General features: G+C 44.2%; 1 protein-coding gene across 1 annotated transcript; it reads right to left on the reverse strand.

Moving 5' to 3' along the window:
• Positions 1 to 1,027: 1,027 nt before the first annotated feature.
• On the reverse strand, positions 1,028 to 25,624 carry LOC139367787 (SPRY domain-containing SOCS box protein 1-like). The gene is made up of 3 exons (XM_071106119.1): positions 25,252 to 25,624; positions 18,523 to 19,456; positions 1,028 to 1,243 (listed from the first exon to the last, which is right to left on the reverse strand). The coding sequence occupies exons 2-3, from the start codon at positions 19,208 to 19,210 to the stop codon at positions 1,116 to 1,118; spliced, it is 816 nt and encodes a 271-aa protein (XP_070962220.1). The 5' UTR covers positions 19,211 to 19,456; positions 25,252 to 25,624; the 3' UTR covers positions 1,028 to 1,115.

A 25,624-nucleotide genomic window follows, 5' to 3' on the forward strand; every position in this document is an offset into this window, starting at 1 on the left:
ACATGTTTTCTGTATGTATTGAGACAACAGACGGGGCAGTCAGAGGAGAGAGACATGTTCTGTGTATGTATTGAGACAACAGACAGGGCAGTCAGAGGAGAGAGACATGTTCTGTGTATGTATTGAGACAACAGACAGGGCAGTCAGAGGAGAGAGACATGTTCTGTGTATGTATTGAGACAACAGACGGGGCAGTCAGAGGAGAGAGACATGTTCTGTGTATGTATTGAGACAACAGACAGGGCAGTCAGAGGAGAGAGACATGTTCTGTGTATGTATTGAGACAACAGACAGGGCAGTCAGAGGAGAGAGACATGTTTTCTGTATGTATTGAGACAACAGACAGGGCAGTCAGAGGTGAGAGACATGTTCTGTGTATGTATTGAGACAACAGACAGGGCAGTCAGAGGTGAGAGACATGTTCTGTGTATGTATTGAGACAACAGACAGGGCAGTCAGAGGAGAGAGAGAGAGACATGTTCTGTGTATGTATTGAGACAACAGACAGGGCAGTCAGAGGAGAGAGAGAGAGACATGTTCTGTGTATGTATTGAGACAACAGACAGGGCAGTCAGAGGTGAGAGACATGTTCTGTGTATGTATTGAGACAACAGACAGGGCAGTCAGAGGAGAGAGACATGTTCTGTGTATGTATTGAGACAACAGACAGGGCAGTCAGAGGTGAGAGACATGTTCTGTGTATGTATTGAGACAACAGACAGGGCAGTCAGAGGTGAGAGACATGTTCTGTGTATGTATTGAGACAACAGACAGGGCAGTCAGAGGAGAGAGACATGTTCTGTGTATGTATTGAGACAACAGACAGGGCAGTCAGAGGAGAGAGACATGTTTTCTGTATGTATTGAGACAACAGACGGGGCAGTCAGAGGAGAGAGACATGTTCTGTGTATGTATTGAGACAACAGACAGGGCAGTCAGAGGAGAGAGAGAGAGAGAGAGAGAGAGACATGTTCTGTGTATGTATTGAGACAACAGACAGGGCAGTCAGAGGAGAGAGAGAGAGAGAGAGAGAGACATGTTCTGTGTATGTATTGAGGCAACAGACGGGGCAGTCCACAGATCTAAGAGATGTTCTCTATGTTGTGCTGAGGGGGTCATTGGTAGAGCAGGTAATTCTTGAGAGAGGCTGGTAGAGGCAGACCATGGATCTCACTCAGTCGTTCTCTGCCCAGAGCTACCCTCACGGAGCACCGACACAGGTCCATCAGAGGGAGAGGCTCAGCTGGGGAGGGAAGAGAGATATTTAGAGTACAGCACAGCAAAATAGACGTCTACATTTTAGTTTAACTTAAATAGAGAGCGAGACAGACAGAGCAGTCACACCCCTCAACTTTTTCCACATTTTGTTGTGTCACAGCCTGCATTTAAAATGGGTTTAATTTTAATTATTTTGTCACTGGCCTGCCTATAGACAATACCCCATAATGTCAAAGTGGAATTATTTTTCTGAAATGTTTACAAATGAATTAAAAATGAAAAGCTGAAATGTCTTGACTCAATAAGTATTCAACCCCTTTGTTATGGCCTAAATAAGTTCAGAAGCCAAAATTTGCTTGACAAGTCACAAGCTTCATGGACTTGGACTTGCTGTGTGCAATAATGAAATATCCCTTTGAGCATTGTGAAGTTATTCGTTACACTTTGGACGGTGTATCAATACACCCAGTCACTACAAAGATACAGACTTCCATCCTAACTCAGTTGCCGGAGAGGAAGGAAACTTCTCAGGGATTTCACCATGAGGCCAATGGTGATTTTAAAACAGTTAGAGTTTAATGGCTGTGATAGGAGAAAACTGAGGATGGATCAACAACATCGTAGTTACTCCACAACACTAACCTAATTGACAGAGTGAAAAGAGGGAAGCCTGTACAGAATACAAATATTCCAAAACATCCATCCTGTTTGCCACAAGAAACTAAAGTAAAACTGCAAAAAATGTGGCAAAGCAATAAACTTGTTCTTGATTACAAAAAGTGTTATGTTCATTACTTATTTTCAAGCATCGTTTTAATGTCACATGTACAAGTACAGGGGTGGTTGCATCATGTTATGGGTATGCTTGTAATCGTTAAGGACTGGGGAGTTTTTTTTATACATTTTTAATTCTAGAGGAAAACCTGGTTCAGTCTGTTTTCCACCAGATACTGGGAGATGAATTCACCTTCCAGCAGGACAATAACCTAAAACACAAGGCCAAATCTACACTGGAGTTGCTTACCAAGAAGACAGTTAATGCTCCTGAGTGGCAGAGTTACAGTTTTGACTTAAATCTACTTGAAAAGCATTTTAAGATCTTGCCATAGGTTGTCTATAAATAATACATTTGACTGAGCTTGACGAATTTAGAAACTAAAATTAAAAAATATATATTCATTTTTTTAAATGGAAAATCTTGTGTTCATATCTCACAACCTCCGTGGGATTTTCGAGTTGCCTATGTGCGAGTAAATACCAAAATAACACACTTGATTTATGCTACGTTAAAAAGTGGGTGGTTCGAGCCCTGAATGCTGATTGGCTGAGAGCCTTGGTATATCAGACCGTAATATCACGTGTATGACAAAACAATACTTTTTTACTGCGCTAATTTAGTTGGTAACCAGTTTATAATAGCAATAAAAAGGTACCTCTGAGGTTTGTGGTATATGAACAATATACCACGGCTAAGGACTGCAAAGCGTCGTGCCTAAGAACCGTCCTTAGCCGTGGTATATTGGCTATATACCACAAACCCCCGAGGTGCCTTATCGGTTAATTATAGCACGCTAGATGTGTCAGAACAGATATTAGCAAAGTAATACATGAGCTTCCCAGACAGATATCAAATAACCAAATATGAAGAGAAACAAAATCACATTGGTTGATTATCAGTCCAGGGCTTTTAGCCAGAATAAGGCGTAGGGGGGGGGGCCTCCCGGGTGGCGCAGTGGTTAAAAAAAATAAAAGAATAAGACGCAGGCTACTTCGCAAGAGAAGAGCAAAATAACCTGTTATACTAAGCTACAAAAACATGCTAGTTAAATGTTCTGATAACACTGTTAGATTAACTAGACTAAAGATTATTATCGTTGTGAACAAACCTCAATTTGGCTAACATTTTCCCAGCCTAATTATAAATATATATATATATATATTTTAAAAACGGAGAGTCTGCGACAACAATCGGATTGATTGATTTATCGAGTCCACACGCTTGTCACATAGCAGCGCGATAACACCGTCTCAATCGTAACGGTGCTGAAATTATTGTTGACCACACACAGCTATTACTTTAATAAACTATTTAAAATGGTTAGATGACTTTGGGGAGTTTCAGTAAGCAACAACATGATAAATGTCTTCAAAAATGCCATTAGCCTACTTTTAATTCCAATATTTTCATAATTCAGTGATATTTATTTCCACAGTAATGATTGTTCCATCCAGTAGTGGCTGAGAAATATGTGGGAAGTGATGGGACATGAACTGCTACAAGGTCGGTAACAGATTAATAACTTCTAATGTGATATTGTACCCCCTAGCCCAATTGTCCTTTCTTTGTGTGTGTGTGTGTGTGTGTGTGTGTACACACACACACTGCTAAAAAAAATAAAGGGAACACTAAAATAACACATCCTAGATCTGAATGAATTAAATATTCTTATTAAATACTTTTTTCTTTACATAGTTGAATGTGCTGACAACAAAATCACAAAAATGATCAATGGAAATCAAATGTATCAACCCATGGAGGTCAGGATTTGGAGTCACACTCAAAATTAAAGTGGAAAACCACACTACAGGCTGATCCAACTTTGATGTAATGTCCTTAAAACAAGTCAAAATGAGGCTCAGTAGTGTGTGTGGCCTCCACGTGCCTGTATGACCTCCCTACAACGCCTGGGCATGCTCCTGATGAGGTGGCGGATGGTCTCCTGAGGGATCTCCTCCCAGACCTGGACTAAAGCATCCACCAACTCCTGGACAGTCTGTGGTGCAACGTGGCGTTGGTGGATGGAGCGAGACATGATGTCCCAGATGTGCTCAATTGGATTCAGGTCTGGGAAACGGGCGGGCCAGTCCATAGCATCAATGCCTTCCTCTTGCAGGAACTGCTGACACACTCCAGCCACATGAGGTCTAGCATTGTCTTGCATTAGGAGGAACCCAGGGCCAACCGCACCAGCATATGGTCTCACAAGGGGTCTGAGGATCTCATCTCGGTACCTAATGGCAGTCAGGCTACCTCTGGCGACCACATGGAGGGCTGTGCGGCCCCCCAAAGAAATGCCACCCCACACCATGACTAACCCACCGCCAAACCGGTCATGCTGGAGGATGTTGTAGGCAGCAGAACGTTCTCCACGGCGTCGCCAGACTCTGTCACGTCTGTCACATGTGCTCAGTGTGAACCTGCTTTCATCTGTGAAGAGCACAGGGCGCCAGTGGCGAATTTGCCAATCTTGGTGTTCTCTGGCAAATGCCAAACGTCCTGCACGGTGTTGGGCTGTAAGCACAACCCCCACCTGTGGATGTCGGGCCCTCATACCACCCTCATGGAGTCCGTTTCTGACCGTTTGAGCAGACACATGCACATTTGTGGCCTGCTGGAGGTCATTTTGCAGGGCTCTGGCAGTGCTCCTCCTGCTCCTCCTTGCACAAAGGCAGAGGTAGCGGTCCCGCTGCTGGGTTGTTGCCCTCCTACGGCCTCCTCCACGTCTCCTGATGTACTGGCCTGTCTCCTGGTAGCGCCTCCATGCTCTGGACACTACGCTGACAGACACAGCAAACCTTCTTGCCACAGCTCGAATTGATGTGCCATCCTGGATGAGCTGCACTACCTGAGCCACTTGTGTGGGTTGTAGACTCCGTCTCATGCTACCACTAGAGTGAAAGCACCGCCAGCATTCAAAAGTGACCAAAACATCAGCCAGGAAGCATAGGAACTGAGAAGTGGTCTGTGGTCACCACCTGCAGAACCACTCCTTTATTGGGGGTGTCTTGCTAATTGCCTATAATTTCCACCTGTTGTCTATTCCATTTGCACAACAGGATGTGAAATTTATTGTCAATCAGTGTTGCTTCCTAAGTGGACAGTTTGACTTCACAGAAGTGTGATTGACTTGGAGTTACATTGTGTCATTTAAGTGTTCCCGTAACTTTTTTGAGCAGTATATATATATATATATATATATATATATATATATATATTAACACACACACACACACACACACACTTATGTTCCCACATGTACTTCCTGTAGTGATTTGTTAAAAAAAATAAACAGACGCTGCCTAGCAACCATCATGACAAAGCATCAGAAATGAATGAATGAACGCCCATTGCTTAAGCCCGGACATTACGACTAGTCTTATTTTTGGTTGGTGCAACAGGTATCAATTTCGATCCTAAAGTTGGACGTAGCTACGCCCGACCTAGCATTTAAGACCAACGGTTTTATTTACGCCCAACTGGTTGCATCCTGCCCCTGGTGTGGAAATCTCTTCAGCCTTATTCACACTGCAGACCTTGAAACTCGTAAATGGATTACGGACTGTCCAAACAGCAAGTTATAAGTGACCAAATCGGATGTGTGTGTGTTCAGAAAGCAGCCATTTGCTGACATGGCTACACTAGTTATCATAGTAACGAGGGGTGTGCGCACAGTGGTGTACGCTGATTGGGTGGTGGTGCTCATACTTCCTTCCGCACCACAAGGTCTGCCGCTGACTGGATGTATTGTCGCACCTCGATCTTCTGCACAGATTCCATCAGAGAGTTGGGGCCCCGACGGTAAATCTCAGTAAGACAAAAATGATGGTGTTCGAAAATAGGTCTTGTTGCCAGGATCCCAAATACAAAATTCCATCTCAACACCTTTGCCCTAGAGCACACAAAAAAATTATACCTACAGTACTTGGGCCTAAACATCAGCACCACAGATAGATTAACTTTCACAAAGCTGTGAACCGTCTGAGACAAGGCAAATTCAAAATCCCAATTAGGATCTGTCTAAAAAAAATATATATTTTTAAATATTTCAAAATCAGTTATAGAACCCAACAGGTTTTTTTTACCCTTATTTTACCAGGTAAGTTGAATTCAACTCAAGAATTCACAAAATTTGACAAAACACCAAATTGAGACTGCATACAGAATTCTGCAAAAACATCCTCTGTGGACAACGTAAACACACCAAATAATGCAGAATTAGACCGATACACACTAATTATCAAAATCCAGAAGAGAGACGTTAAATTCTACAACCACTTAAAAGGAAGCAATTCCCAAACCATCCATAACAGAGCCATCAGCTACAGAGAGAAGAGTCCCCTGAGCAAGCTGTTCCTGTTCAAACACAAACCCCACAGAGCCCCAGGACAGCAACACAATTAGATCCAAACAAATCATGAGAAAACAAAAAGATAATGACTTAACTCATTGGAAAGAATTAACAAAAAAAAAAAACTGAGCAAACTGGAATGCTATTTGGCCCTAAACTGAGTACACAGTGGCAGAATACCTGTCCACTGTGACTGACCCAAATTCAAAGGAAAGCTTTGACTATGTAGACTCAGTGAGCATAGCCTTGCTATTGAGAAAAGCCGCTGTAAGGCAGGCATGGCTCTTCAGAGTAGAAACGCTAAGTGCACACTGACCAGAAAATGAGGTGGAAATTAAGCGGAACTTTCCAACCTCCTGCCAAATGTACGACCAGAGAGACATTTCCCGCAGATTATACACTCACAAATAATAAAAAAAAGACAATTTTGATAAACTCCCATACACAAAGTGTGTGAAATACCAGTGTGCCATCACAGCAGCAAGATGTGTGACCTGTTGCCACAAGAAAAAGGGGCAACCAGTGAAGAACACACACCATTGTAAATTTACAACCCATATTTATTCACTTTCCCTTTTGTACTTCAACTATTGGCTGGGCCGTATTTTATGGTACACCGGTATTGAGGCACGGACAGGTTTGGGTTTTTAAACTTTACCTTCTATACCAGTATCTGAATGTTTGGTTTGTTAAATGTGATATGTCGTGTGTAACGTGCCTTTTTAGTTGACTCCACTACTGGAGTCATCTCTCTGATCTTTACGCCGCTTTCCATAGCCCCGCCCCCTGTCAATCAAGGAGTGCATTTGATGTTGCTTGACCATGAAACCCTTGCGGTCTGTCTGCATGATGAATGCAGCACAAGCAACAATGTTGAAGACAACAATGCTGTTTTCGTTGTTTCTTAATATAAATCCACTAACGTTCTATGACACTAGTTTGCCTTTTCTTTGCAAGTTAAGCCTACATCATGTCAGCCGCTAATGATAATCGTTAGTTAGCTGATAAATGTACAGAGTCAGAGCAAAAGTAACTAGCTACACAGCCTGATAATACCAGTGACTGTGTAGACCTAAATTAGCATGTTGTTTGTGCAACAGTGTCTTCTAAATCAAAGAGGAATATGTTAGTTACATGAAGCAGCTAAGAGAAAACCTTAAATGGAGCCAAATATTATAGTGTCCCCTAGGAAACACTTATCAACACTTTGGTTCCTACCCTGTCACAATAACTCCTCCCTGGCATTTTAATTTGTTGTCTTGTCAAAACACTATTCAAAATGCACATTATTATATTGTAACTATACAATTAGAATAATCATTCTATTTCCATGATTCCAACAGTTCACCCAAGTGTTTTGTTCTAAATCACAAGTCAAATCGCAATTGCAACATTTGGTTAAAAATAAAAGCTTAGATTGTTTGCCCATATCGTACAGGCCAAGTGGCAGTGTGGAAATGATCTCAAGTGAAATCAAGAAATGGATGAAAATGCTGAAAATTGTTGAATAGAACAGTATAAACCAATCAGAATGGAGGAAGACCCATTGACCTAGTGTGTGTGTGTGTTGCCTCCCTAGGGTCAAGCACTAGTCACGAAGCAAATTTAGAACTTACATTGTTCAAAAACATAAAATACTGTAAAAAAATAAATACATTTAAAAAAAAGTGAAAAATAGTGTAATATTTTGGCAATATTGTCTAGCCCCAACTATTTTCATATTGTTACAACACAGTACATGGCCATAATATAAACATTTTACATTTCTATTATTTAAAAAATTTTCAGTATAATGTAACGATTAACTTAATGTTTGCTATTCATTTCTAAGGTATTGTTTACTGTTCATTTCTGATTGCCAAAGCAAGTGAAAAAACAATATAAGCATGTTTCCCATGCCACCAAAAGCCCTTTGGGGGGAGAGAGAGAGAGAGAGAACGTCAAGCTCCCCACAGTTTCCAACACCATCATTAAGTTTGCTGACGACACAACGGTGGTAGGTAGGCCTGATCACCGACAACGATGAGACAGCCTATAGGGAGGTCAGAGACCTGGCAGTGTGGTGTTGCCAGGACAACAACCTCTCCCTCAACTTGATCAAGACAACTGCGCTGATCGTGGACTACAGGAAAAGGAAGGCTGAACAGGACCCCATTAACATCAACGGGGCTGTAGTGGAACGGGTCGAGAGCTTCAAGTTCCTTGGTGTCCACATCACCAACAAACTATCATGGTCAAAATATACCAAGACAGTCATGAAGAGGGCACGACAACCGCCTTTTCCTCCTCAGGAGACCAGTTGCATCACCGCCTGTTATGGCATCCGTAAGGCTCTACAGAGGGTAGTGCGTACAGCCCAGTACATCACTGAGTCCAAGCTTCCTGCCATCCAGGACCTGTATATCAGAGGGTAGTGAGTACAGCCCAGTACATCACTGGAGCTCCATGCCATCCAGGACCTGTATACTAGGCGGTGTCAGAGGAAGGCCCCCAAAAATGTATCAGAGACTTTCTGCTACCGCACAGCAAGCGGTACCGGAGTGCCAAGTCTAGGTCCAAAAGGCTCCTTATTAACAGCTTCAAGCCATAAGACTCCTGAACAATTAATCAAATGGTCACCTGGACTGTTTACATTGACCGACCCCCTTTGTTTTTACACTGCTGCTACTCAATGTTTATTATCTATGCATAGCCACTTTAGCCCGACCTACAATTACCTGGACCCCCGCACATTGACTCGGTACTGGTACCCCCCCTGTACATAGCCACATTGTTACTTTAGTTTATTTACAAAATATTTTCTTAAGAAGTACATGGGTTGGTTGACACACCCTGACAAATAACATTTGATTAGATTCTTGCTGCAGAATGAGACGTTCTAGAATAGAGAAGGACTTGGGGTCAGAGTTTTTCGTGGTCAGATTGCATGCTGGGAGGGAAAAAGAAACTCCAGGTTTGAATGCTCTTAAAATGCATCCTTCCTTGAATGGCTTTTGACATAAATTGGTGAAAGCAATGCAATGGAAAGCTGGCTTAAGGAGCCTGCATACTAGGCTCGGTTTACTCGCAGAACTCAGCTAGGTGGACGACGGTGCCTCTCGCACACTCCCTTAAAAAAGACCTTCGCTTGGAAAATGAGAAGAGTCCTATTGGCCCCAGTGTATTACTGTTTGTCTCACTGCAGCAACATAGCCAGTATAAAAATTAATTACACCTTTCTTGATGACGTTTTTTTTTTTTGCAGAGGAGATCTTAGGTTGCATTATTTTACATCTAAGATGTTTGATGCACATTTTTTCACTTGACAAATATTACACTACAACTAGTCGTCGTCTCACTGACAAACACTTGGTTGAAGAATCGCATCCATAGTTGACTCCTACTAGGTACTACTATTGACCAATCACAGATGAAGGGGCGTCGACTTCGGTTACCGAACTTCAACTTGCCTCAAGTAAAGAATGTGTGCGAACAGCCCCCCAAAAAAACCTACCAAACACCAAAACGTCACAGTCATAATATAAAACGCAACATGTAAAGTGTTGGTACCATGTTTCATGAGCTGAAATAAAAGATCCCTGAAATGTTCTATACGCACAAAAAGCTTCTCTCATAAATTTTGTGCACTAATTTGTTTACATCCCTGTTACTGAGCATTTCTCCTTTGCCAAGAGAGTCTATCCATCTGACAGGTGTGGCATATCAAAAAGCTGATTAAACAGCATGATCATTACACAGGTGCACCTTGTGCCGGGGACAATAAAAGGCCACTAAAATGTGCAGTTGTGTAACAACACAATGCCACAGATGTCTCAAGATTTGAGGGAGCGTGTAATTGCTGACTGCAGGAATGTTCACCAGAGCTGTTGCCAGATAATTGAATGTTCATTTCTCTACCATAAGCAGCTTCCAACGTCGTTTAAGAGAATTTGGCAGTACTTTCAACCGGCCTCACAACCATCAGGCCACGTGTAACTACATCAGCCCAGGACCGCCACATCCGGCTTCTTCACCTGCGGGATCGCCTGAGACCAGCCACCGGGACAGCTGATGAAACTAAGGAGTATTTATGTCTGTAACAAAGCCCCTTTGTGGGGAAAAAAAAGGCATTCTGACTGGATGGGCCTGGCTTCCCAGTGGATGGGCCTGGCTTCCCAGTGGATGGGCCTGGCTTCCCAGTGGATGGGCCTGGCTTCCCAGTGGATGGGCCTGGCTTCCCAGTGGGTGGGCCTGGCTTCCCAGTGGGTGGGCCTGGCTTCCCAGTGGGTGGGCCTGGCTTCCCAGTGGGTGGGCCTCTGCCCAGTCTTGTGAAATGTATAGATTTGGGCCTAATACATTTATTTAAATGGACTGATTTCCTTATATGAACTGTAACTCAGTAAAAATCATTGAGATTGTTGCATGTTGCACACTGAACAGCAACGCGTTGGACCTGGGTAACATACAGGTTTTTACAGTATACTATACTAGTTGTCAGATCAATAACTTGAAGGGACTATTCTCTTGCCACTCCTTACTACAGAAAATGCTACCCAGACCTAGATCAAAGTGATCAACAGGTTTGTGAAATGATTACATTTGTTGTATCTGGGGCATAGAAGAGAGAGAGATAAAAAAAAAAAGAGATTTAATAACAATGCCAATGGCACATTATCAGGTTGTGCCCAACTGGCTTACATAATAGTTGTAATCAGTGGCTCTAGCCTGGTCCCAGATCTGTTTAGGCTGTCTTGCTGAATTGGCAGGCTAAAGTTTGGGAAAACAGTACAAATAGATCTGGGACCAGGCTTGCCTAACAGTGTAATCTGCAGATGCCTCTAACTTGGTCCCAGATCGATTTCTGCCATTTATCATAGAAGTAGGCAAGACCACACTATCAGATCTGGGACCGGGCTAGCCTAACTGAAGTCTGTTCTAGCCTGGTTCCAGATCTGTTTGTGTTGTCTTGCCAACTCCTTTACATTAACAGGACTCTGGCAAGAGAGAACAAAGGTCTGGGTCCAGGCTACAAATCCTCAGTTCTCTGGTGTAACCTTGATGTGCAGTAAAACGGGGTCGACCTTTGATATGTACTGTTACACCCAAGTCCATTACATCACCAAGTTGTACTCAAAACTGTGGTCTAAAGTAGTGCACTTCTAACTACAGAGTCCTATTGGCCCTGGTCTAAAGTAGTGCACTACTACTACAGAGTTCTATTGGCCCTGGTCTAAAGTAGTGCACTACTACTACAGAGTCCTATTGGCCCTGGTCTAAAGTAGTGCACTACTACTACAGAGTCCTATTGGCCCTGGTCTAAAGTAGTGCACTACTACTACTACAGAGTCCTATTGGTCCTGGTCTAAAGTAGTGCACTACTACTACTACAGAGTCCTATTGGCCCTGGTCTAAAGTAGTGCACTACTACTACAGAGTCCTATTGGCCCTGGTCTAAAGTAGTGCACTACTACTACAGAGTCATATTGGCCCTGGTCTAAAGTAGTGCACTACTACTACTACAGAGTCCTATTGGCCCTGGTCTAAAGTAGTGCACTACTACTACAGAGTCCTATTGGCCCTGGTCTAAAGTAGTGCACTACTACTACTACAGAGTCCTATTGGCCCTGGTCTAAAGTAGTGCACTACTACTACTACTACAGAGTCCTATTGGCCCTGGTCTAAAGTAGTGCACTACTACTACTACAGAGTCCTATTGGCCCTGGTCTAAAGTAGTGCACTACTACTACAGAGTCCTATTGGCCCTGGTCTAAAGTAGTGCACTACTACTACTACAGAGTCCTATTGGCCCTGGTCTAAAGTAGTGCACTACTACTACTACTACAGAGTCCTATTGGCCCTGGTCTAAAGTAGTGCACTACTACTACTACAGAGTCCTATTGGTCCTGGTCTAAAGTAGTGCACTACTACTACTACAGAGTCCTATTGGCCCTGGTCTAAAGTAGTGCACTACTACTACAGAGTCCTATTGGCCCTGGTCTAAAGTAGTGCACTACTACTACAGAGTCATATTGGCCCTGGTCTAAAGTAGTGCACTACTACTACTACAGAGTCCTATTATCCCTGGTCTAAAGTAGTGCACTACTACTACAGAGTCCTATTGGCCCTGGTCTAAAGTAGTGCACTACTACTACTACAGAGTCCTATTGGTCCTGGTCTAAAGTAGTGCACTACCACAGAGTCCTATTGGCCCTGGTCTAAAGTAGTGGACTACTACTACAGAGTCCTATTGTCCCTGGTCTAAAGTAGTGCACTACCACAGAGTCCTATTGGCCCTGGTCTAAAGTAGTGCACTACTACTAACTACAGAGTCCTATTGGTCCTGGTCTAAAGTAGTGCACTACTACTAACTACAGAGTCCTATTGGCCCTGGTCTAAAGTAGTGGACTACTACTACAGAGTCCTATTGGCCCTGGTCTAAAGTAGTGCACTACTACTACAGAGTCCTATTGGTCCTGGTCTAAAGTAGTGCACTACTACTACTACAGAGTCCTATTGGCCCTGGTCTAAAGTAGTGCACTACTACTACTACTACAGAGTCCTATTGGCCCTGGTCTAAAGTAGTGCACTACTACTACAGAGTCCTATTGGTCCTGGTCTAAAGTAGTGCACTACTACTACAGAGTCCTATTGGCCCTGGTCTAAAGTAGTGCACTACTACTACAGAGTCCTATTGGCCCTGGTCTAAAGTAGTACACTACTACTACTACAGAGTCCTATTGGCCCTGGTCTAAAGTAGTGCACTACTACTACTACTACAGAGTCCTATTGGCCCTGGTCTAAAGTAGTGCACTACTAACTACAGAGTCCTATTGGCCCTGGTCTAAAGTAGTGCACTACTACTACTACTACAGAGTCCTATTGGCCCTGGTCTAAAGTAGTGCACTACTACAACTACAGAGTCCTATTGGTCCTGGTCTAAAGTAGTGCACTACTACTACTACAACAGAGTCCTATTGTCCCTGGTGTAAAGTAGTGCACTACTACTACTACAGAGTCCTATTGTTCCTGGTCTAAAGTAGTGCACTACTACAGAGTCCTATTGGTCCTGGTCTAAAGTAGTGCACTACTACTACGGAGTCCTATTGGCCCTGGTCTAAAGTAGTGCACTACTACTACAGAGTCCTATTGGCCCTGGTCTAAAGTAGTGCACTACTAACTACAGAGTCCCATTGGTCCTGGTCTAAAGTAGTGCACTACTACTACAAAGTCCTATTGGTCCTGGTCTAAAGTAGTGCACTACTAACTACAGAGTCCTATTGGCCCTGGTCTAAAGTAGTGCACTACTACTACAGAGTCCCATTGGTCCTGGTCTAAAGTAGTGCACTACTACTACAGAGTCCCATTGGTCCTGGTCTAAAGTAGTGCACTACTAACTACAGAGTCCTATTGGTCCTGGTTTAAAGTAGTGCACTACTACTACAAAGTCCTATTGGTCCTGGTCTAAAGTAGTGCACTACTAACTACAGAGTCCTATTGGCCCTGGTCTAAAGTAGTGCACTACTAACTACAGAGTCCTATTGGTCCTGGTCTAAAGTAGTGCACTACTACTACAAAGTCCTATTGGTCCTGGTCTAAAGTAGTGCACTACTACTACTACAGAGTCCTATTGGCCCTGGTCTAAAGTAGTGCACTACTACTACAAAGTCCTATTGGTCCTGGTCTAAAGTAGTGCACTACTAACTACAGAGTCCTATTGGTCCTGGTCTAAAGTAGTGCACTACTACTACTACAGAGTCCTATTGGCCCTGGTCTAAAGTAGTGCACTACTACTACAGAGTCCTATTGGTCCTGGTCTAAAGTAGTGCACTACTACTACTACAGAGTCCTATTGGCCCTGGTCTAAAGTAGTGCACTACTAACTACAGAGTCCCATTGGTCCTGGTCTAAAGTAGTGCACTACTACTACAGAGTCCTATTGGTCCTGGTCTAAAGTAGTGCACTACTACTACAGAGTCCTATTGGCCCTGGTCTAAAATAGTGCACTACTACTACAGAGTCCTATTGGCCCTGGTCTAAAGTAGTGCACTACTACTACAGAGTCCTATTGGCCCTGGTCTAAAGTAGTGCACTACTACTACAGAGTCCTATTGGCCCTGGTCTAAAGTAGTGCACTACTACTACAGAGTCCTATTGGCCCTGGTCTAAAGTAGTGCACTACTACTACAAAGTCCTATTGGTCCTGGTCTAAAGTAGTGCACTACTAACTACAGAGTCCTATTGGCCCTGGTCTAAAGTAGTGCACTACTACTACAGAGTCCTATTGGCCCTGGTCTAAAGTAGTGCACTACTACAAAGTCCTATTGGTCCTGGTCTAAAGTAGTGCACTACTACTACAGAGTCCTATTGGTCCTGGTCTAAAGTAGTGCACTACTACAGAGTCCTATTGGTCCTGGTCTAAAGTAGTGCACTACTACTACAGAGTCCCATTGGCCCTAGTCTAAAGTAGTGCACTACTAACTACAGAGTCCTATTGGTCCTGGTCTAAAGTAGTGCACTACTACTACAGAGTCCTATTGGCCCTGGTCTAAAGTAGTGCACTACTACAGAGTCATATTGGCCCTGGTTTAAAGTAGTGCACTACTACTACTACAGAGTCCTATTGGCCCTGGTCTAAAGTAGTGCACCACTACAGAGTCCTATTGGCCCTGGTCTAAAATAGTGCACTACTACTACAGAGTCCTATTTGCCCTGGTCTAAAGTAGTGCACTACTACAGAGTCCTATTGGCCCTGGTCTAAAGTAGTGCACTACTACTGAGTCCTATTGGACCTGGTCTAAAGTAGTGCACTACTACAGAGTCCCATTGGTCCTGGTCTAAAGTAGTGCACTACTACTACTACTACAGAGTCCTATTGGCCCTGGTCTAAAATAGTGCACTACTACTACAGAGTCCTATTTGCCCTGGTCTAAAGTAGTGCACTACTACAGAGTCCTATTGGCCCTGGTCTAAAGTAGTGCACTACTACTACAACAGAGTCCTATTGGCCCTGGTCTAAAGTAGTGCACTACTACTACTACTACAACAGAGTCCTATTGGCCCTGGTCTAAAATAGTGCACTACTACTACAGAGTCCTATTGGCCCTGGTCTAAAGTAGTGCACTACTAGTACTACAGAGTCCTATTGGCCCTGGTCTAAAGTAGTGCACTACTAGTACTACAGAGTCCTATTGGCCCTGGTCTAAAGTAGTGCACTACTACTACAGAGTCCTATTGGCCCTGGTCTAAAGTAGTGCACTACTACTACAGAGTCCCATTGGCCCTGGTCTAAAGTAGTGCACTACTACTACTACTACAGAGTCCTATTGGCCCTGGTCTAAAATAGTGCACTACTACTACAGAGTCATATTGGCCCTGGTCTAAAGTAGTGCACTACTACAGAGTCCTATTAGCACTGGTCTAAAGTAGTGCACTACTACAGAGTCCTATTGGCCCTGGTCTAAAGTAGTGCACTACTACAGAGTCCTATTGGCCCTGGTCTAAAGTAGTGCACTACTACAGAGTCCTATTGGCCCTGGTCTAAAGTAGTGCACTACTACAGAGTCCTATTGGCCCTGGTCTAAAGTAGTGCACTACTACAGAGTCCTATTGGCCCTGGTCTAAAGTAGTGCACTACTACAGAGTCCTATTGGCCCTGGTCTAAAGTAGTGCACTACTACAGAGTCCTATTGGCCCTGGTCTAAAGTAGTGCACTACTACAGAGTCCTATTGGCCCTGGTCTAAAGTAGTGCACTACTACAGAGTCCTATTGGCCCTGGTCTAAAGTAGTGCACTACTACAGAGTCCTATTGGCCCTGGTCTAAAGTAGTGCACTACTACTACTACAGAGTCCTATTGGCCCTGGTCTAAAGTAGTGCACTACTACTACAGAGTCCTATTGGCCCTGGTCTAAAGTAGTGCACTACTACAGAGTCCTATTAGCCCTGGTCTAAAGTAGTGCACTACTACAGAGTCCTATTAGCCCTGGTCTAAAGTAGTGCACTATGTAGGGAATAGAGTGCCATTTGGGATGTCCTCACAATTTCAGTGTTTATTGATGTAATTAACTTGGGTGTAACAGAATGTTCAAAGGTTGGCCCCATTAAAATCATTAAAAACATGAACGCACACCAAGGCAACACCAGAGAAGCCTGATCTCAGATCTGTTTGTGTTCTCTTGGTCAATTCCTATGGTCCACTGTTAAATATATAGTAGTTGGCGACTAAACTGTTACGACTAAGATCTTCTCAGCAAAATTTTTTTTTTTTACAAAAAAATCAATATTAGATACATTTAGATTTTTTTTTAACAACATGTCAAATGCAGACCTGAAATTGTGTCTATGACCTAGTTCTGAATCACATCCGTCTGTACAACCCAATGTCTAGACAGACAGACACTGCTCCTAAAGTTCCCCAGGAGGACGCATTACAACCAGGCTGGGAAATTAACACCCGTCACCAGCCAAATGAGGGTAGATTTTGGCATTAGCGGGTAAGATGTCTATTTCACCAGCCCCATTCACACAGAACAGTTTTTAATCCACCCCCCACCCCCCTTCCCAATCCAAAGCCCAAATGTAGAAGTTGGTTGAATTGACCTGAAAGGCTAGTGAAGTGTGACATTATCCTGGTGGTGATTGGCTTAGTTACATCGTTTCGTTCACATGCTAGGTTGTTTTTCAATATTAGTTTGAGTCTGCTGCAACTGACTGCTGCAAACGTAGACAGAGATTCTCATCTCTGATAGACAGACACATGTGGTGGCAGGGTAGCCTAGTGGTTAGAGTGCTGGACTAGTAACCGGAAGGTTGCAAGTTCAAACCCCCGAGCTGACAAGGTACAAATCTGTCGTTCTGCCCCTGAACAAGGCAGTTAACCCACTAGTTCCTAGGCCGTCATTGAAAATAAGAATTTGTTCTTAACTGACTCGTCTAGTTAAATAAAGGTAAAATAAATGTAAAAAAAAAAATATGTGCTGTTAACTTAAAGGGGGCAGGTGAACACGTTGGTCTCACCTAATGACTCATATTTGGGGGTACATTGAGCGTGGAACACCCCCCCCCCCCAAAAAAAAACTGTAATTTAATCATTAAAAACACTCAATTTTATTGTGATCCTACATTTATTTGTGTTCCTAAATTTGAACTTGTAAAAAAAATAAAAATAGTCAGTGTTCGAGCCCTGAACTAATAATATATAAACCGTATCACTCAGTATTTAGTGGCAGAGCAAGGAACTTAGTCGATTGTTGACGTTCAGTTGTACAACCGTTTATCAGTTTGACTATTGTATCAAAATTACTTATTTTAACTAATTATTTAAAACTCATGTCACGAAGTTAATTGAGCAATACATTCTGTATTACTAGTTAGAAGTTTCTTGTTTTTAAAAACATTAACATTATTTTTCTGGTTAAAAAATAAAAAAAAGTGTATGGTAGATTCTCTCATTTTACCTGCCATTGACTGGTGGAGGGAAAAAGTTACATTTGCCAGATTCCAACCAATGTCCAGTCAGACACTGTTGCTATAGTTCCCGAGGAGGAAGTATTAAGTGATAGCTAGGAACACGTGCAGCAGCACTCATCTTTTCAACTGGAATATATAGAGTTGAGATAACTAGAGCCAACATGATTCTTTATCCTAATGCATGTCAGAGAGGCATGTTTGTTCTACATATAATATTTCTACGCGTTCCAAAGAACCCAAGACAACAGCTGGCTGTGAGACAAGGCTATAGTAGATTCCTATGGCGTTTAGAAAAAAAAAAGAAGAGTCTCAAATCATATCTCAGACCCAAGCCAACTCTGAACAATTACAGTTTAGAAAATATATTATAGGCCAGGGCACTCCAACCCTGTTCATGACAAGCTACCTTCCTGTAGGGTTTAACTCCAACCCTGTTCATGAAAAGCTAGTTTGAGCTCCAATCCTAATCTAGTCCACCTCATTCTCATCATTAACTGGATGATTAACTGAATCAGGTTAGTTACAACTGGGGCTGGAGTGAACCTATAGGAGGGTAGCTCTCCAGGAACAGGGCTGCAGTGAACCTATAGGAGGGTAGCTGACCAGGAACAGGGCTGGAGTGAACCTATAGGAGGGGAGCTGACCAGGAATAGGGTTGGAGTTTAAACCTACAGTAGGGTAGCTCTCCAGGAACAGGGTTGGAGAGCTCTGTTATAGGCACTACTTACGATCGAGTCCATTGATGTAGCGGATTCGTATTTCACAGTGCCCCCACACAGCACTGACGACAGGGTACAGCTTCCTCCCCTTGAGTCCTCTGAAAGCCACCCCTAAGTATTGTCCGTCCACAATATAGCTCAGAGTCCCCTCGTCCATGTCCAACACAACCAGGAATGAATCGGGGACTATAAACGTCTCATCCGGCTCCAGGAACGCAGGGTACATCTTACTGGGCTGATTCTTTCCATCGTGGTGAAGTCTATTCCGTCCCAGGTCCCAGCCCCAGGACTCGTGGTTATTACCCACCAGGGTCGTGTAGCCTACAGAATGAAGAGGCGCGTCTCCTGTCGCCACGCCGACGATGGCGTGCGTGCCCCGCTGTCTCATGGCCCAGCTGATCTCCCAGATGTGTAGCCCCCGGGTGTAGCCGATACAGGCACGGATGGCGTCCGTGCTCTGAGCCACGGGGTGCCGATGGAAGACCAGTTTGTTGTCGTCCTTGACGAAGATGTTGAGCGATCGGTCGTTGTTGTTCCACGAGTGCTGCATCTGGACCTCCTGTCCAGCAGGGGGCATGTCCAGCAGCAGATCCAGCCTGGAGGGCTTGTTATGGTCCAGAGCTGCCAACTCCAGAGGCCTGAATGCCGGGTCCCTCATGTCAATAGTCTTTATGCCTCCAGGAACACTCTGCCCCATGCTCCTCTGTGAAGTTAGAGCGCCCACAGAGCACTCCTTCTCCTGCCGAGTGCTCCTCTTCCCCCCCCCCCTTCAAAACAAAGAAGAAACTAAAAAAGGGGGTGAGCAAAGTAGTTTGTTTTCGGTTGCCCCCTCCTCACCACCTCTACAGCCTGCTTCTGTCACAGCCAATCAGGAGGCAAGGATTGGTGCCCCGTCACTGGTTGCCAGGTAACAGGATCAGGCCAGGTCTTGGTTCAAGCCCACCTGGGAAGAAATAGGAGGAGAAGAGAAAGGAGGAAGGGGAGATGGATGAGGAGGAGATTAGCCAGTAGGAAGGGAAGATGGATGAGGAGAGAGGTCGAACACGAATCATTACACCAACAACTTACATTGACTTCCTATTCCCCTATTACTATAATGTGTGGTTCAGTAAGGGCCTGGTGCTAGTAAAGTTAGCAAGGTTGTGGGTTCAATTCCCACATGCAGGAATCACAGACTAAAAAGGTATGCACTCAATGTATTGTAAATCACTCTGGATAAAAAGCATCTGCTAATTATATGAGATTAGTATTTTAAAACTGCCTCAGGTCAGCTCTTTAACCCACAGCTTCTGGCTAATCAACTAACTATGGCTGGTTATATATGTGCAACTGACCCTTTAAAACACACAGAGGATTTGATGTTAATATTATACGGTGTCCAATCACTGGAACACACTACAACATTACGAAATCATTTTGTCTTCAGAATATTTAAAATATTCCATGAAATGACTCCAAAAAGATTGGGGGCAACACCACCCATTACTGAAAGACCCCCCCCCCCCCCCCCAGAAAGTCTTAGTATGCCTAAATAACAGCGCATAAAAATACAACTTTGAGCTCACTGGGCTGATGAGAAGGTTGATTAGCTGAATTCAATTTCATGTTTTTCCCAGCTAAAATTACTATCAGAATGACACTCGCAAAAATAACTGACACAGTCTTCTACAAGGACTAACTAACTGTTACTAGGTCACTGGGGTAGTCGTCTGGTTTGGGTGTGTAAACCAAATAATATGTGGTTTCACATAAAGAACATTTTTTTGGGGGGGGGGGAGAAACCCACAAGAGCATCATTTGCAACTGAGAGGGCCCCGCTACCGACAGTGGAGAGAGGGCCCCGCTACCGACAGTGGAGAGAGGGCCCCGCTACCGACAGTGGAGAGAGGGCCCCGCTACCGACAGTGGAGAGAGGGCCCCGCTACCGACAGTGGAGAGAGGGCCCCGCTACCGACCGTGGAGAGAGGGCCCCGCTACCGACCGTGGAGAGAGGGCCCCGCTACCGACCGTGGAGAGAGGGCCCCGCTACCGACCGTGGAGAGAGGGCCCCGCTACCGACAGTGGAGAGAGGACCCTGCTACCGACAGTGGAGAGAGGGCCCCGCTACCGACAGTGGAGAGGAAGACTGTGACACTACTAGGAAATATACAGAGTACTTCCATCTCTGCTGTAAACTTCACTCTGTTCAGCCAAACTAAAATAAAATTCCCACAATTTCCAAAAATAGGAAATAAGGATTTCTTATGATACAGTTGTCTGGTCAGGGGATAGTAGGAAAAATAACCATACTGCTTCTGTCTTAAACATATAAACACACGCTGTTACAGTCTGTGGTTGTCCAGGGCAAGAAAACACAAGGCTACTGGTCTGGCTACACTGTGAATGCAGTGACCAGCTACTAGACAGACTTACAGAACACAGAGTCTCAGTCCCAAAAGGCACCATATTCCCTTCACAGTGCACCATATTCCCTTCACAGTGCACCATATTCCCTTCACAGTGCACCAAAAGGCACCATATTCCCTTCACAGTGCACCATATTCCCTTCACAGTGCACCATATTCCCTTCACAGTGCACCATATTCCCTTCACAGTGCAGTACTTGCCCCGCTACTGGACAGACCTACAAATCAACACCAAAGACTTGGCACCAAGCACAAGATGAGAACCTGATTCACTGTAGCATCCCAGACCCATCTGTGATGTTTTTGAATTCATTTCAAATGAAATACTTTGTCCCTTTTAGGGGAAATTTGCCTTGCAACATACAGCAGCTCCTACGTGCGTTTGTGCTGTGCAGCCCAGATCTGGTTTTGCCAATTTCTTGCCCCACTCAAATGTTGCAATCTTATGTAACAGCTGGTGTAGCTTGGCGCATTGCTTGGAACATTGTATTGCGCCAAGTGACGACTTAAAATCAATGGTTCAATTCAAATTCAAAATGTGTTTATTGTCGTCATGTGTTCCACATTGTCTAATAGGATGTCACGTGAACAAAATGATGCACTTTACTGGCTCGGCTCTGGTGTCACTACCGATCATCAGCATGTCTGATCAATTCTATCTGTATTCTGTCCATGTTGCTAGGGGACTAAAGACAGCCAGGGAACTGTGGTAACAGACAGGCAGGGTACTAAAGACAGCCAGGGAACTGTGGTATCACACAGACAACCAGGGTACTAAAGACAGCCAGGGAACTGTGGTAACAGACAGACAGGGAACTAAAGACAGCCAGGGTACTAAAGACAGCCAGGGAACTGTGGTAACAGACAGACAGGGAACTAAAGACAGCCAGGGTACTAAAGACAGCCAGGGAACTGTGGTAACAGACAACCAGGGAACTAAAGACAGCCAGGGAACTGTGGTAACAGACAACCAGGGAACTAAAGACAGCCAGGGAACTGTGGTAACAGACAACCAGGGAACTAAAGACAGCCAGGGAACTGTGGTAACAGACAGCCAGGGAACTAAAGACAGCCAGGGAACTGTGGTAACAGACAGCCAGGGAACTAAAGACAGCCAGGGAACTGTGGTAACAGACAACCAGGGAACTAAATACAGCCAGGGAACTGTGGTATCACACAGACAACCAGGGTACTAAAGACAGCCAGGGAACTGTGGTAACAGACAGGCAGGGTACTAAAGACAGCCAGGGAACTAATGACAGCCAGGGAACTAAAGACAGCCAGGGAACTAAAGACAGCCAGGGAACTAAAGACAGCCAGGGAACTAAAGACAGCCAGGGAACTAAAGACAGCCAGGGAACTAAAGACAGCCAGGGAACTAAAGACAGCCAGGGAACTAAAGACAGCCAGGGAACTAAAGACAGCCAGGGAACTAAAGACAGCCAGGGAACTAAAGACAGCCAGGGAACTAAAGACAGCCAGGGAACTAAAGACAGCCAGGGAACTAAAGACAGCCAGGGAACTAAAGACAGCCAGGGAACTGTGGTAACAGGAACTAAACCGTGCTAGCTGCTGCTGAGAAGGGAAAGGTTAGGCCCCACTAATTGAATTGTAGACAAGAGTTCATTGAGAAGCATTTTGGCTCTTTTTCTAATACAAGTAAACAACCATTTAAAATGGGGCATGTCTCCTCAATGATGGCCAAACAGAGGGGAAGAATACCCCAGCAGCGGGTGGCCACTCTCTGGGACTACTTCCCAAATGGCACCCTATGCCCTACATAGTGCCCTACTTTTGACCAGTACCCTATAGACCTTAGTCAAAAGTAGTGCACTAAATAGGGAACAGGGTACCATTTGGGATCACCGCCTGATGTAAACAATCGTCCTTCTCAATGCCCGTCCAGCCTTCAGGGCCTCAGTCCACGGGAGAATGAAACATGTTAATTTGCACATGCTTTGTGCTAGGGACTTTGGCTTTTGACTCAAATATCACCCTAGTCCCTATCTAGTGCACTACTTTTGATAGGGCTCTGGTCAAAAGTAGTGCACTATGTAGGGAATAGGGTGCCATTTGGGGGCTCAGATTTAACCATTCATTCCCCACGTTCTCAGAAGAACCACCACTGTTGTGGTGACACGTTCTGAATTTTATACCACACGCTTCACAGGCTATAGGTAATAGCAGAAATAGATTACATTTAAAATGATTAGCATATAGTGATGGTAACTAATGCCCCCTTTCCTGGCAGACGACCTGCATTTATTGTTTTTTTTTTAAACTTTCAGTTGAATCTAAGGACGCTTGCTGAACATTTGCCTGAGATACAACACTATGGTGCAGCACATTGGGTGCTCGTATCCGTCCCTATTCATATACACTGAAAATGAATGTGAGGGAAGGTGGAGAAGTAGAGAGGCTGGCGAGTTCGGTCCTGTCGCTGATTGTCTCGGGGGGTTTCCAGGCCCCTGGGTTAGTAATGAGCTGATTGAGATGCAGAGGGGACTCTAAAGGATTTAGCTGAGCCAAGGGAACACTTGGTCTCTTGTGTTGACAAAGTCTACATTTAGGCTGAATACTACTTGAACTTCTTTTGTGTCAAATTAAGATTTAGTTTAGGTGTGTAGGTCGCCAGCGATCATAACGTCCCGGGTTCTGGTCTTGCGGTTGAAGTGTAGACGCTACAGTACTAAAAACAGAGGACTATCACCAATGACCTAATCATGACGCCTCTCCAATAACAGGATCTAGCTAGCCTGGTAACAGACCTGATATGTCTCCGATAACAGGATCTAGCTAGCCTGGTAACAGACCGGATATATCTCCGATAACAGGATCTAGCTAGCCTGGTAACAGACCTGATATATCTCCGATAACAGGATCTAGCTAGCCTGGTAACAGATCTGATATATCTCCAATAACAGGATCTAGATAGCCTGGTAACAGACCTGATATATCTCCGATAACAGGATCTAGCTAGCCTGGTAACAGACCTGATATATCTCCAATAATAGGATCTAGCTAGCCTGGTAACAGACCTGATATATCTCCGATAACAGGATCTAGCTAACCTGGTAACAGACCTGATATATCTCCAATAATAGGATCTAGCTAGCCTGGTAACAGACCTGATATATCTCCGATAACAGGATCTAGCTAACCTGGTACTATAGATCTGTTTTGGGACCTAAATGCGACAGACACCATTGGTTATGATATGCCAGTAGGCACATTTTTTTTTTTTTTTTTTTTTTTAAATCAGCATTGCACACAAAGACATTTGTTTGAATGGCATTTAACAAGTCTATCGTATTGCTAGAATCAAATCAAATTTTATTTGTCACATACACATGGACGGTCAAGGATTCCCGAGGTTACTGCTTTTCTAGACCTACCACAACTCAGGGCAGCTGATGACGCGAGTTAGTCATTACCTGACCTATATAGCAAGGTATCTAGCCTAATCCCTAACACACAGAACATACACCCCGGCAGGAAGTCAGCTACGACCACTGGACTGGCCCACTAGCAAGGTATCTAGCCTAATCCCTAACACACAGAACATACACCCAGCAGGAAGTCAGCTACGACCACTGGACTGGCCCACTAGCAAGGTATCTAGCCTATTCCCTAACACACAGAACATACACCCCGGCAGGAAGTCAGCTACGACCACTGGACTGGCCCACTAGCAAGGTATCTAGCCTAATCCCTAACACACAGAACATACACCCCGGCAGGAAGTCAGCTACGGCCACTGGACTGGCCCACTAGCAAGGCATCTAGCCTAATCCCTAACACACAGAACATACACCCCGGCAGGAAGTCAGCTACGGCCACTGGACTGGCCCACTAGCAAGGCATCTAGCCTAATCCCTAACACACAGAACATACACCCCGGCAGGAAGTCAGCTACAACCACTGGACTGGCCCACTAGCAAGGTATCTAGCCTAATCCCTAACACACAGAACATACACCCCGGCAGGAAGTCAGCTACGGCCACTGGACTGGCCCACTAGCAAGATGAAGAAGGTACGGTTACTTTGTATCCTTAACACAGGAAGCGTGTTCCTACTCATAATCATTTAGAGAAGTGCGGGTGTGGCGGCAAAAAGACTGATGAGATAGATTCCTTGTTGAAAATAAATGAATACAATTCTGACTTCGTGTCATTTAAATTTGATAAATTAACCAAGCTATATCCTTATTCATGACATATTGGTTTGCGTCTAATAAACCATGAATAGTCAATTATTCAGACAGGGAAGCCAAAGTAAAAGCCGAAACAAAAGATCTACAACAACAAAAACACACGAACGAAATAAAACTCACCTTGGCTTGGCAACTTCTTGTTTTCAACCAATAAAACCTACAGAGAGGATTGGAAAAGCGAGTTTGTTTTTCTCCAATTTAAACACAATACCCAAGCTATTGCTTTGCTGTTCGTTCTATCCTCTCCAATCCTTCCACCTCTTTCCCATTTTGGGTTGGACATGAATTAGGTAAAACGATGGCTGCCCTAACGTGTACTATCCAGTCACGTGGTCCAATAGATCCCAGCAGGGGCGAATTCATTACGCCGTTTCTGTTGAGAAACGCTTCTTACACGGAAGCAAACGGGACGAAACGGGGAGGGACCTACCTGAATTTGTTCAATAAAAACTCTGTGCACTAATGAATACACACCTATATATAAGCGCTTCCC

The sequence above is a fragment of the Oncorhynchus clarkii genome, chromosome 16, assembly GCF_045791955.1.
Source record: "Oncorhynchus clarkii lewisi isolate Uvic-CL-2024 chromosome 16, UVic_Ocla_1.0, whole genome shotgun sequence".
Lineage (NCBI taxonomy): Eukaryota > Metazoa > Chordata > Actinopteri > Salmoniformes > Salmonidae > Oncorhynchus > Oncorhynchus clarkii.